The sequence below is a fragment of the Mus caroli genome, unplaced genomic scaffold (genome assembly GCF_978045245.1).
Source record: "Mus caroli unplaced genomic scaffold, Mus_caroli_1 scaffold_8, whole genome shotgun sequence".
In the NCBI taxonomy this organism is placed as follows: domain Eukaryota; kingdom Metazoa; phylum Chordata; class Mammalia; order Rodentia; family Muridae; genus Mus; species Mus caroli.
The window spans coordinates 700,553-714,838 of record NW_028227263.1 but is presented as its reverse complement, the minus strand read 5'-3'; the positions used below and the strand labels follow the sequence as shown (position 1 = coordinate 714,838).

The 14,286-nt window shown below is 50.3% G+C and overlaps 1 protein-coding gene across 7 annotated transcripts in view; it reads right to left on the bottom strand.

The window, feature by feature from the left end:
• Positions 1 to 14,286, bottom strand: part of Ano1 (anoctamin 1) — a 146,647-nt gene that overhangs the window by 55,714 nt on the left and 76,647 nt on the right. For 5 of the 7 annotated variants that reach the window (XM_085841125.1, XM_085841124.1, XM_085841119.1 and 2 more), the window contains exons 4-10: positions 12,933 to 13,031; positions 11,509 to 11,660; positions 10,113 to 10,167; positions 6,347 to 6,398; positions 4,439 to 4,504; positions 3,888 to 3,943; positions 578 to 619 (exon numbers count right to left, since the gene is read on the bottom strand). In XM_085841125.1, coding sequence (XP_085697251.1) covers positions 578 to 619; positions 3,888 to 3,943; positions 4,439 to 4,504; positions 6,347 to 6,398; positions 10,113 to 10,167; positions 11,509 to 11,660; positions 12,933 to 13,031 — 522 coding nt within the window. The remainder of the gene's footprint in view (positions 1 to 577; positions 620 to 3,887; positions 3,944 to 4,438; positions 4,505 to 6,346; positions 6,399 to 10,112; positions 10,168 to 11,508; positions 11,661 to 12,932; positions 13,032 to 14,286) is intronic. The other 2 variants (XM_085841121.1, XM_085841122.1) reach the window with 1 other exon arrangement.

The window sequence follows — 14,286 nt, the reverse complement described above, 5'->3', positions numbered from 1 at the left end:
TGACAGGATTGCTTGGATGTAACTGTGGAAGTCTAGCAAGGGGTAGGGGCATTCCTGAGTGTGGAACCAGCAGCTGGGGGGAGACACTCACACAGGGGCAGCTTCTTGGGGGAATCTCCTGAGCAGAGCAAGGATTCTTACTGCTGGAGAAATGAGGAAGGCCAGCAAAGAATAACACATAGTTTTCCAAGAGTTCCACCGAACTGCTCAGTAACTTCTCTATTCAAAAGGGCTCCAGGTAAGTTTGAACACCATGAAATCAGTTCCCCAGGGTGTGTGGAAGCTGTGGCTCTCTGGGCAACTGGCCACAGTGAGTCCATGTATACTGATCATAGAGCTGGTGGAATGAGGCCAGGTACCTTCAACAACCATGAGAGTCAGGAGCATGGTGCAGGGAGACCCCTTAAGACAGGGGTTCCCTGGAAGCCAGTGTGGGAGAGGAGGGTGGAGAGGAAGGGGGTAGGATCCCAAGAAGTGTTTTTCCTTTGCATGGTCAAGGGTAAAGGGAAGGAAACAGAGAGCCCCCAGGTGCTCACCCCTCCCAGCCATACCTCCCACTCCACTTTCACACACTTACTTTCCTGTCGTTGAACTCAACGTTGTCACCCTCATAGTCCCCCTGTGAATGAAAGCAAAAGTAAGTTCCAACCATGCCACAGTGCGTGAGGTTGACCAGATGTCTCTTTTCCCATGGTCAGGACTATACCAGTCTTGTTGGCTACTTAGCTGGCTTCTGATTCCAGACTCAAGTTTTGTCTCCCCTTGACCTAGAGTGGGATCTGAGAGGAGACCTATCAAGTTGCCCTGAAGTTGGCAGGGCTAAAGAAAGGAGGTTTTGAGGGGAAAGAAACTCTTCCTTTAACAAGAACATGTGGTATACTCTGTGATGGTCCCAGAGCCCTGTCTAGGCATCCACTGCCAGGTGTCCCACAGTAAGCTCCACAATTTCTGCATATCTAGATCTCTGAGACCAACATGGCCAGAGGCTTGGAGATGCAGCCTGATGTTCCTAAGGATACACAGCTAAGTTTGATCAGACCCAGAACTCACAACCATATCTCTAAAGTCAAAGGAAGAGAGGATCCAAAAGTTGAAAGTGAGCCCCCAAACCACTAAGAGGGAACAGCAAGAAAGTGGCTTTCTACAGCAGTCTCTGTCACATATAGCTTTCCTGGGCCAGTGACCTGCTTTCTCTAGTCATTTGGCAGGTACAGCTCTGGCCTCTTAGAGTCAGTCTAGGAACCCCTCCATTGGTCAGTAACATTCTCAGTGTCTGCTACCCCCTGCCAGATGAGGAGGATCTGGCCATGTCCCCAAGCAAGTGGCCCACTGCTAAGGTCTAAAGACAATAGGGCCAGCTTCCTTCTGGATTCTTGGGGCTCCTCTTATGCCAGGCTCAGATCCTGTGGGTGTTTTCATGAATGAGTCTCATGGTTCCACTGTGGATTCATTCATACCAGAGGCTTGCTCATGGTGACCTGATGCCAACCCGGAAGGAAGCTAAGAAGCCACCAAGCAGCCAACATAAATGTCACCAGCTTTTCTGTACAGGTGATACCTCTAATTATTGGAGACCTCCCCCAGGGTCTTGTTCAGAACAGGTGATTCTTGGTCAGCACACAGGACTAATTCTGGCTGCCCAGCTGATCATGGTGCCCCACATCTACCATGGCTACCCAGATGACCATGGTGCCCCATATACACCCTGGTTACCCAGATGACCATGGTGTGCCACATCCTCCTAGAGATATTAGGTGAAAGAATGAGCAGACCACAGGTATGGGGAGAGTCCCAAACCAGGAATGAAGACAAGAGCATGGATGGAGGACAACTTAAAAGATATATACAGAAAATGCAAACAAGCATACAGTGAACATAGTCATGAATCCCATGCTGGTCCAGGTTGACTGCCCCGCAATCTGTGCCCTCTATTTAAGGACATGGAGCACACTTGGCTCCCTTCAGAGTGAGCTACTTCCCCCTAGACCCTACAACAAGGTCTTAGTGTGTCACTCAGATAAGCCTCAAACTCACCATCCCCCTGCTTCAGCCTCCTGGCTTCCCTAGTTATTTCAGTGTGAGCTTTGGTATTTAAAGGGGTGGGTACTCTTCAGTTGTTTGCAAAGTGTATGGTTGGAAAGTTCCTTATTGTCCAGAGGTCTGGGCTTTGCTTCCAGGCTGTGTGTTCCTAGGCAAACTGCCTGAGTTCCACAAGTCTCTGCTTCCCCATCTTTAATGTAGGAAGTGTGGCCACCACACTGGTTACCATATGGCTGCTTCATGAGAACAATGGCAGGGCTGCTGAGTGAAGATGAAGCTTGATTTTCAGTGAAGGAAGATGTGACACCACTGGAGACACACAGCCAGCTGCCAACCACTTTATCCCCGATTCCTCACGAAAAAAAAAGTTACTAAACCTCTCTAAGTCTGTGTCTGCGTTGAATTAAATGAGATAAAGCTTCCCCTTGTCCCAGGGTCTGAAACCAAACAGCTTTTACTGTATGCAGTGCTTGGCATGTGTAGGTTCTCAGAGATATTTTCCAATCTTTCTCTTTAAGACTTAAAGGGCCAGGTCAAAGCCTACCCAGCATTTTAGCTTCTGGGTGCCAGCTACATTAGGGGAAATAGGGCAGAGCTAGGCTGCCAGCACTGGGCAAGACTGTATCCTGGAGTCCAATGGAATCCTTCAGAGAGGGAGATCAACAGTAGAACAGGGACTTCATGGAAGGGACCAGGAGTACTGTCAAGACGAGGGATCAGGACCCTACCCTGGAAATATTCACAAGGAGATATATCCCTTGAGGAGGAGGTTAGAGATCCAGAGTCATGCAAACAAATCACACACACACACACACACACACACACACACACACACACACACACACAGAGTGGCCACACTATGAGATAAGGGGCATTGGAAGGACAGTGAAGGGAAGATGAAAACAAGGGTGCTGGAGAAAAGGCAGGTAAAGCATCGCTGTCAGGTCAGTAGAACAGCTCATGCAAAGGCACAAAGTAGGGAGGCTGGGCCAACTGACCCCAAATCTCTGGCTCTGCAGGTGGGGAAGGCTCCATTTGGGGGAAAGAAGCTGAGGTGGCAGAGAAGCCTAGCATGGTCTCTCTGCCAAGGTCCCCCTGCGCTAGCTATTTTAGCAATCCTGAAAGTGGTTTCTTGCCTGGGCTTGCTCTGACATCCACATCTGCCATGCTGTTAGACAGGTACCAGTCTTACCAGGACACCAGGTCTCTAACCAGACTGCTCGAGGCCAGTGAAAGCAAGAGACCAGAACAGGGTCTGGGTCTGCTGACCCCCAGCCCTGTCTTCTTTCCCTCCTGCTCTGGGTTCCTGGACTATGCTACACTCCACATTTGGCAAGTTCCAGAGAGTCTCTGTCTGGGGCTCACACACCACCCAAGCCCTACACATGACCTCGTTCCTGTTTCAATAAAGACGATAAGGAGAGAATTCTACACCCCCTCTTCACCCCTAGCCACAGCAAAAGCTAAATTTCTCAAGAAGAGGCCAGCTGGATTCGGACACTCAGCCCAGGAAGCTGGCCATTTGCTGTACACAGAACCCTGGTGATTGCCAGAGCCTGGGGCAGCAGAACTGGAGCCAGGGCAAACACCCTGTGGATCAGCTGGCTATGAGGTATGGAGGAAGCCAGCCTGGCATCTCCCACAGTCGCCCCTGTCTTCATGGGACTGTTCTGCCAGCCAAAACTGCCCTGTGTGTAACTTTTTTATCTTCCACTGAGGGGGCACAGAGGAGGCGAAGCAGGAGGCTATGACCAAAGGATAATTGTAGCTCCGGGGGGGGGGGTGGCCCTTGAAGATTTGGGGAGATCAAATGATGTCGAAATTAGCTATGTGTAAAGATGACTTACATCGTGCAGAGGGTATGCAGCTGAGTATACGCCATTGGCCAGGAGGCTGGTGATACCTTTAAAAACAGAAGTAGAGAGATGTTAAGGACTAGCAGGCCTGCTGCCCCGCATCTGGAAGTCAGAGCTGTCACAGGGCGTTCCTGCTCACAGGGATGCTGCTTGAAGCTTGAACCAGGCTACCCAGAGCCCAGTCACCATCTTGGGGTTCTTCCCTGGGTAGAAGGCAGCAGGGCGAGTTAGCTATCCACTAGAGATGATTTCAACATGCTTGATTGGCAGGGTTAAGAAGACGCAGAGCACACCCCAAGAGGAAGTTCTGTCCCTGAGGAAGGAGGCAGAACAGTTCAGTCACCCCCAAACCTCGGATTCGCCAGCTACCCCCACCGGCCTGAGGGAGAGCCTGCAAGATGGACAGATGGCCTCCGAGTGGTCAGAGAAGCTGATCATGAGAAATGACGGATGGGAAATTGATGGTGTCGGGAAACACACATACAATTTGAAATTAGCTTGTAAGTTGATGGGAGAAGCGGAAGAGGAGGCCCCGCTCTTACCGTATTTCCCACACTTCCGCCGTTTACTTAGAAGGGCAGAGTCCTTCCTTCTTCCCTCTCCTTGCCCTGTTTACACATTGGCTATTAGTTACACAGAAGGGCCTAGAAGGATCAAAGCTACATTTTGGGGAGACAGAGCTGGTGCTGGCAAGGGGCTCACAGTCAAGTGCTCAGGACAGAAGAAAGATGGCTGGGCCCTTTCTTGGCTGGGCCCGGAGCCCACACTGGCATAGGAGAAAAAAATAATTTACAGCCTGTCTCCTGGAAAGGATGCTGTAACTGGCTCCGGAACCAGGTACTGAAGAGGTGGAGGAGAGTGGACCCCAGGAGGAGGGGATCCTGGGAAACTGCTCTGGTTCTGACACACTCAGAACCAATGTCTTTGATCCTCACCCCCCATCCCCACCCCAAACCTCAACTGCTGCCCGAGAGCCCGCAGAAGTGGCTTTCTACATGATCTCTTGTGGGTCAACTTTTCTCTGCAGCCTGAAAGCTGACTTTATGCAACGTGGCTAGATGACATTTGAAAAATAACCTAAACAGGGCCCATCTCCTCAGATAGTGGCCTGGAATAGCCAGAGGCCCTGGGGGACAAGGAGGAATCAAAATCAGAGGTGGCTGGAACACATGGTTGAAGTCATGGCCACAAGTGGAAAGTTCACCTCACATCAAGAACGTATGTGGGGCCGGATCCTGGCCTGTATGTGGTCTCCTCACCCTTCCTAGGATTCATCCAGGGTGGAGTCTCCACAGGCTCTCCCTTGGGCTAACCAACCCTTTCAAGCCTTCACCTGAGAGGCCTGGACCTGGGCTCCTAACCACTGGAGCTCCCCCAGCCCTCTGTCAGTGAGGCTATATTCTTGGTTTAACTGTTTCCTTGTCCTAGAACACAAGTACCTGAGAGCAGACCCTGGGACAGACAGGGGCCAGCAGGAGCCAGTCTCTACTTGATAGAAGATCAGTAAGTGACCAGAGCTCCTGGGCCAGGTACCAACATGAGGTAGGATTATGAAGGCACCTTGATCTCTCTCTTCTACCAGAGGTAAGGAAACCAGAGAAGTAAAAATATGGGTGGGAAACAAGCCAGCTACTTTGCCTCAGGGCCAAGCTAGAACAGAGGTCAGCTCCAGTCCAGCTATACTCTACCGATCTTCATGGAAGCCTTATTCATCTCTATGGATGGGTGGGACCTGATAGCGCCTAGCCTGGAGTCACGTACCTTTTCTTCTTCTGGTGGTCTTATTACAGCTGTGATCTGACAGCAGTGACCTGAACAAGCCCCTTGTTGAGTGAGCACAAGACAGGCTCCTTTTGGAGATCCTCACTGTCTGAAGGGACCAGGCCAGTGGGGACAGAACTCCTTGATTCCAGTGAATCAAGATATGGGCTAAGACATTTTGAAGCGTCCCTGTGGCCAACTGTGGGCCACACCAGTCAAGCTACATGCAGTCTCTGGGCCCTGGCAGAACCCTCCCTCCTGTCTCAGCCAGGTCACCCAAGGGCTTGGCCACTGCTCTCTTTGGGTTGCTATTTCCAATGGCCTAGACCTGGGCTGTGGTCCCCAAGGGACACCTTCCTACTGGACTTACAATCAAAGAGGGGTTAGGACCCCTTGTGTGGTTCTTTTCCATGGCTTAGGGTCTCTTTGCAGGACCCTGTCCTTATATTCACACACACCCTCATCTAAGGAAACAGCAGCTCTGGATGTAAAACCCAATGGCTGTAAATCCACTGGGAACAGGTCTCTGGCACAACTTTTCTGCCAGTCGCCCAGATTTCTTTTCTAAACCAACATAGGCTTAAATCAAATCTCTTTGAGGAAGCCCCAAGCCAGATGCCCACCTCCCACTGAGAGACAAGATGGATACTGAGAAACTGCTGCTGACCTCAAATCCACACAGTCCTTACCCATGCTGTACTTGGCCTTGGTGCACGTCGTTCTCTTCAGGATTTCATAGACCTAGGGCAGAGGGAGGGGCAAAGGGGTGAGCGGTTACTCTGCTGCTCTGCCAGTCAAAGGCCCACAGTTACTGGGCACTAGGAGGGTTCTGGGCTTGGAACACCAGGAGGGTGACTTCCAGAGGTAAGCAAAGAAGGGGTCACAGAGAACCCTTAGCCTTCCCCTCCTGGTCCTGGACTGATCCTACCGGCCTCACAAGGTGCCAACTGTGTGCAGTAGGCACCTTCCTAAGAACTAAGGGACTAGGTGTGTGTGTGTGTGTGTGTGTGTGTGTGTGTGTGTAGGGGGTGTATGACATAATAGTTGGATCTGTGTTCTGCAGCTACTCACTGCCCCTTATGTGGACACAAGAGCAGGAGCTGAGATCCTGCCTGCATGCATCTCTGTATGAGCTAGAAGCTTGGAGGAGGGCAAGGTGGGGGCTGGATCTCGAGAAGCCCCCAAGAAGAGATCTCATCCCTTTTGTCATCCTTTTGACTAATAAGATATTTTGCTTGGTGGTCTCAGGAGCCCTGGATCAGTAGTCTTGTTAGCCTGGGGCTGAGTTAGGAGATCTTGTAAAAACTGCACCACCACTCCCGTGCCTCAATTTAACTCCTTGAAAAATAGGCTTGGGATAAATAGCCAGGGCCTAATTACTTTCATTTTATTTTATTTTTTTTTTAAAGATTTATTTATTTATTATATGTAATTACACTGTAGCTGTCTTTAGACGCACAGAAGAGGGCATCAGATCTCATTACGGATGGTTGTGAGCCACCATGTGGTTGCTGGGATTTGAACTCAGGACCTTTGGAAGAGTAGTCAGTGCTCTTACCCGCTGAGCCATCTCGCCAGCCCTCATTTTATTTTTGAGACAGGTCTCATGTATAGCCCAGGCTGGCTTCAAACATATTGCCAAGGATAACTTTAAACTTCTTTTTTGTTATTATATTTTTGTTTTTCAAGACAGGGTTTCCCTATGTAGCCCTGGCTGTCCTGGAACTCACTTTGTAGACCTGGCTGGCCTCCAACTTAGAAATTTGCTTGCCTCTGCCTCCCGAGTACTGGGATTAAAGGTGTATGCTACCATTGCCTGAACATTAAACTTCTGATTGTCCTTCCTTCACTTCCTAAGTGCTGGGATTGGAGGTGTGCATGCCTGGTATATGTGATGCTAGGGATCAAACCCAGAACCTCCTGAAATCTACCATGTGACCCAACATTCAATCACCTCCACTACCATGTGACCCTCACATCCATGTACCTCCACCACCATGTGGTCTTACATTCATCTATCACACCAAGGGACTTCACACCAACCACCTCTACTACCATATGAGTCCACATCCATCTACTTTCATTATGTGACCCCCCCCCCCATCCATCTACCTTCATCATGTGACCTCATATCCATCTACCTTCATCATGTGACTCCACATCCATCCACCTTCATCATGTGACCCCACATCCATCCACCTTCATCATGTGACCCCACATCCATCCACCTCTACCACCACATGACTCACATCCATCCATCTGCACCATGTGAACACACACATACCTTTCACCCACTCCCCACAGTTAACCCCCAGGAGTGAACATAGCTGATATAAAAAGCTTTTCCCAGCCACCTTTTATGGTTCTCTACTGCCTGCAGGCCCACTAAGGTCCCAGTGAGCACAATGTGCCCTTGTCTCTTGGAACCTGCTGGTCTCCGACTCCAAATAGCTTGTATATGGAGCCACCCTAATCCCAGGAGAAAAGCAGCCAGTCCAAGTGCAGGAAGAGACTGTCACACCTGGGTCTAAACCATGAGACCTGACAAGCCAGCCACAAATCTGTGAATCAGCAGATGCCTTTGGAGCACAGAGGTGGTCTACACACAGGCCTCCAGGATCTCTTGGAGGCAGTGTTCCTCCTTCGTTCCTCCAGCAGCAAACAGTCATGGCTCTCCACATCTGTTGTCCTTGGCACGATGGCTCTCTGGCTTATTAGAAACAGTAACATTCAGGGGAACCTCAGACTAAATAGTCTCACAGCTAATCACAAGGAAGAGGTATCAGAATCACTCACAGCCCCTTCAGCTTGTCACCTCCCCACAGCAAAAGTGTGTTTGCAAGCATTTTTCTGGAGGCATCTGACAGACACCCTGGAAAGTGTGCGAAGCCAAGGTGCACACATATCGAAGCACAGGCACGCAGCTGTTACAGTGGAAGAGACACTGTGCTGGTCATATTGGAGGGCTTCTCCCAAGACACAAGCTTCCAAGAGACTGTCTCTTAGACATGCCAGCCCCAGATCCTTTGGAGGCCAAGAGGGGGTATGACTGTCCCTCAAACACACCAGTCCCAATTCCCAGAGGCCATGTCTGCTCAGGTTCCTCATTGCATGTTATCATGAAATATAATTGTCAAAATTAATCAATAGTGGACAGGCCAAATGGCTCGACAGGTATTTTCTTTCTTTCTTTCTTTCTTTCTTTCTTTCTTTCTTTCTTTCTAAGATTTATTTATTCATGTATTTAACTTTAGGTATATAAGTGCATCTGCATGTATACCTGCATGTCAGAAGGGGGCATCAGATTCCATTATAGATGGTTGTGAGCCACCATGTGATTGCTGGGAATTGAACTCCGGACTTCTGGAAGAGCAGCCAGTGCTCTTAACAGCTGAGCCATGTCTCCCACCCCCAGGGAAAGGTTCTTGCTGTCAAGTTTGACCATCTGAGTTCAATACCCAAAAGGAGAGAAACAACTCCCTTGGGTTGCCCCTGACCTCTACCCATACACTATAGAGCATGTGCCTCACCACACCCAATAAATAAGTTAATAGGATGTGCAAAAAATTAAATTAACAACATCAGTGATAACAGGACTACACTGCCCATGGGACTGTCCTGATGGAGGTACTGCCTGCCCCTGTTGGGGACAAACCAGAATCAGTCTTGTTCTGACACAGGTTTGGGAACTGTCCTGGAGACACAGGTAAAGGGAGAGGCAGCTGAGGGAAACATCTGCCTGCCGTGGGTCTGAATGTTTCTCACCAACAGGACCCGTGTCATCCCCCTGCAGGGTGGTGACTGCAAGAAGAGTTGAGCCCCCTGTGCCAGGCAACTGGGCAGCCTCCCCTCAGCCCTCGCCAGGGGCTGGATGCTCTAGGCAGGAGAAGAGAACAGAATAGGCCTTAACTGCCAGGCGAATTTCTTGTCTAGATAGAAATTGGGTCCTGTGGCACACACAGTCTCATCTTGGCTAGCACTCAAGTTGGCAGCTGAAGGATAAACACCAGGCCAGTGCCCTGAGTAGGGCAGGGTGGCCTTCGTGTTCAGATTGCAACCGAGGCTGGAGGCACTGGCAAAGGCCTTGGGATGTTATCCTAATGCATGTGCCCGGGCTGCCTGGCCTGCTCTGATACCCTCAGCCAAGCCCCTTGCAATCTCTACCAGGACCAAGTTGACAAAGGGGGCTCAGTAGGCTTGGCTGGAACTCAGCCTGGAGATCCCCTCCCCCAGCTTCCTGCAGCTTAGCTCTTTCTCACGCTCCTCCTCCAAACTGAGCAGCCAGGGCCTCCCTCCCCTGGGCCACCCACTGCCCTCTTGATTCATTAGTCTAATTATTTTTGTCACAGGCAATTAGAGCTGGCTTCCACCCTGAGGAGTTTCAGAGAAATGAAATGATCACTGGGGTCCCCCGGGGGCACCCTCTGATGAGGCAATTCCAGGACGCCTACTCACTATTGTGCTCCGGGTTTTGCTGTCGAAAAAAGAGTCCCTGTCAGTCAGGTCGAATCTGCAGGAACAGAAGGAGACAGGGGATTGCTGTAGGCCTTAGGGATCTCCAAGCCTGGGGACTTATTCTCTCTCCAATAACAGTGACCATGAGGGAGGGGCCTCACTATCCTCACAGCAGGCACAAGTCCCCCTGTCCCTGGGCATGAGGTTAGCAGATCTCATTAGCCCTACATGGGAGACTCTGAGACCTCCCATTGCTGGGAAGGGAACTAAGGGTGCCCTTTAGTGCTGATATCTTTCTTTTTATTTGAACCAAAGTCTCATGTAGCCCAGGCTAGTCTCCAGCTAGCTATATAGGTGAGGATGGCCTTAAATACCTCATCCTCCTGCCTCCACCTCATTAGTACTGGGATGGCAGGCATCAGTCAAGCCCTATTTTGATACCTCTGGAAGGCAGTCTTTCAAGCCCCTGTTTCAGTGACAAGAGGATGACAGTGTCATCCCTCCACATGAAGGTTTCAGCTTTGAGGATGCTCTCTCTGGAAATGGTCTGCATTCAGGTGTCCTGGGCTACACTGAGATTGCCCGAGGTTTCTGGGACATTGGAATAGCTCTAAAGTCACCCACCGTTCTTTGTTCTTTGGGGTGCTTAGTGGAGAAGCGGAGGGTAGAAGTGAACTAGGTATGGTTAATGGGTGTGGCCCTCTCATGTCCCTGAGCTGGCAGAGGCCACTGGGCGGCTCTGCCAAAGGCTGGTCACAGCCACCACTATCTTTGCAGAGCCGAGAGCTATATTCTGAGCTAAAATGTGGGTGCATGCTCCTTGCTCCCTGAGGTCAAAGCACCTCAAAGCCACCTGCCCCTGGGCCTTGCCACTCAAACTACCTGAGTTCCTGGTACCCCAGCCTTTTCTCCCATTTCTGCCAGCAAGGCCAGGCCTGGGTAGGCCTTCCAACTGCCACTGCTGAGCCAGGTAGCCATGTACCACCGCCTCTTGGGAACAGGGAGGATGGTAGGGTCCGGAACAGGCTCTGCACTGCCAGGCAACGCCCTGCTGGCTGCAGATCCCCAGGGCCTCCAGAGTCCCTTGAGGGAGGCTTCTTGCTCAATTGATTGCTACCTCACCAGCTGCTCCATTTGGGGCTGCTGAGGTTTCATATGGAACCAGGGCTCGGAGGGACAAAGCAGAGCTGGGTACCCTAGACCTATCTAGCCAGGGCCCAGGTGGTTTTCCCTAAGCATTCCCAAGCAGGGCAAAACTCTTCAATCCCCCTCTCCTCTATGGCCTTGGAATTTGCTTCCTTGGCCTCTTCTGGGCTCCACAGTTACACGGTACTTATAAGAACATGTTCCCCTGTTCGGGGTGGGGAACTGGGGTCAACCTGGACTTCTCACTCACAGGTGTTGCTTCTCCCGGGAGAAGGGGTAGGAGAGCCTCTTTGTGGTCTGTGGCCTGTGCTCAGCCACCTTGGGCTGGATGGGGTCTGTGATCTTCTGCAGAACCGAGTTGATGGTTTTCAGGAGGCCTCGCGTCTCACTGATGTGGTACACCTGTGGGCAAGACCAGGCGGGGAAATCAGCTGCTCTCCCAAGTTCTGACTTTTGTGATGGTTGGTTAACATTGCTTGTCAACTCGATGGGATTTAGATTTTCCATGGAAACAAACTCTGGGAGTGTCTATGTGGAAGTTTCTAGATTAGGGTAACTGAGGTGGAAGATACACCCTGAGCGTGGACAGCATCACCCCATGGGCTGGGAACCTGGGCTGAATCAAAAGGAGGGAGCAAGCTGAGCGCCAGGGTTTGTCTCTCTGCTTCTGATTATGGCTGCAACATGAGCAGCTGTCTCACGCCCCTGTCTTCATGCAATCCACACCATTATGGCTGTATCTCCATAAACTGCAAGGCAAATAAATCCTTTCTTCGTTAAGTTGCTTTTGTTAGGGCAATGTGTAAAGTGACTAAGTCAGAGTACCTATTCTTGGCTGGTGAGAAAAACATTGTTCTTTCTGGGAACACAGCAGCTGAGAGTATGGGGGTTGGGGGGAGTGGGGTAGCCAGGGTGCCCTGTATCTGCTGTTTCAGGCTTACCCAAAGAGCTCAGCATTTTAGGAGAGTTGGGCCAACAGCTCAATTATAACACATTCTAGAAAACATTTGCCCCAAATGTGTCTTCTGTTTCCAAAGCTGTAATCCAGCGGCTTCGGCGGATCTGAGAAGCCACGCTGCAGAGGTCCCCCTTCCACCCACACACATGCAGATATGGACTCTCAGCCCAGCTTCCCTGGCAGGCAGCTCTTCAGCCATAAAGTTCTTGGAGATTAAAAGGAAAAATCCCAGCAAGCTAGAAAATGTAATTAAATTGAATCTGATAAATTATCTGAGACCCCACAAGCATCAAAGAAGCCAGGCCTCAAGCTGAACTATATTTGTTCAGGTCAAATTCCTGGGACAGAGCAGGCAGCTTTTCTGCTGGGATCTTTTCTTGGTGTCCCGGTGGGGTGTGGTATTAGGTCTCTCTCGCTCTCTCTTTTTAAGATTTTGTGTGTGTGTGTGTGTGTATATACACAGGTACCTACAATGGCCAGAAGAGGGCGCTGAGTCCCCTGAAGCTGACAATACAGTGAGCTGCCCTTTGTGGTCCTGAGATCTGAACTCTAATCCTCTGCCAGGCATCTATCTAGCCCTGGTCTAGAGTCTCTGAAGACCACCCCAGGCAGGGTCAGATGCTTCACAGTGGATATCTCCCCTTGTGTCCTCACTCCCACTTCCAGGTGTCCTCACATCAAGACCAGTGTTCTGTAATATAAACATGCCCACTCACCTTCTTTGTGGGCATCTTCAGTTTTAAAAACTCAGCCTCCCTACAGAGCACATGCCAGGGCGCATGGATCTTCACAAACCCGACACCATGGATTTTGGTCTAGAGAGAGAAAAGGAGCTATTAGTGTGTTTGGCAGCTAGAGCCCCTTTCCACCTTGGTACCCAGTTGTAATTGATGACATGTGGCTGCCTTTGCCTGCCACCAGCCCCATGACAGTGCTCAACAGGGCTAAGGGACCTTCCTTCCATACAGCACGTTATGCAAGAATCCTCAGGTCACAGCCAGGGGGATCTTAGGGGTATGAAACACTTGGGATGTTTTCAGGGGTTAAGTGAGAGTCCCCAAAGCCTAGCAACAACAGAGGACCCTTCATGATTCCAGGTCCATACCCCTCAGCTTTGACTGGGGCCTCTCAGAGCTCACTGAAAAGATACTCCTGGGGGCTCATGCAGTCCTCTCTCCTTGCTCATAACCTAACTCCAGTTTCCCTGCATATCTATGACCTTTATCCTTTAAGTGCTGACAGCCTGACACAGGAACACCAAGATTTCAAGTCCAGTGCTGTTTAGACTTGGGACAAGTGTGATGGTGATTTTTGTCAATTCGACACAATATAACATCATGCTGGGCTGTGGACACATTTCCATGACAGACTGTCTTAATGGATTGGAAGACCTGCCCACTGTGAGTGGCACCATTCCCTGAGCATGGGATCCTATATTGAATAAGAGTGTAAGTAAGCTAAGTAGAAGTGCATATGTATTAACTCACTGTTCTCGATTGTGAATGCTATTAGTTGCTTCCAGCTCCTGTTGCCTGACTTGCCTACAACAATGGTCTGCAACCTGGAGTTGTGAGCTAAATGAACCTATTTCCCCATAAGCTTCCATGAGTGTATGTTACCACCACAAGTCATGTTTCTCTGTTGAGTGACAGGAAGGGAACCCAAGGGCTACTAATGGCTTCACAAGAACTGATTGCTACCACCATCTGGAGAAGAAAAGCACCATTGCACAAGGGATACTTAAGTTTGTGGAGAAGTCCCTTTAGCCTACAAGCTCTTGGCTGACAGAGTCCACCCAATTCAGACCCAAACTGTGTTTCCCCAAAGACAGCAGTGCCATGCCTGGCCCCTGGTTCCCTATAGACACATGTCCCTTGGAAAAGGCCCTTTATCAAGAGACAACAGCTGACAACATAGCCACACAAATATGCAGGACATTGCCCAGATCTTTCCCAAGGCCTAGAAGACAGAAGGTCTATAGGATCTACAGTTCTGAGACATGAAGGAGTTTGTCATGGGGTTGAGAGCAGCCAGTGTGGCCTGCCCACCTCAGGACCATAGGCTGAGTGA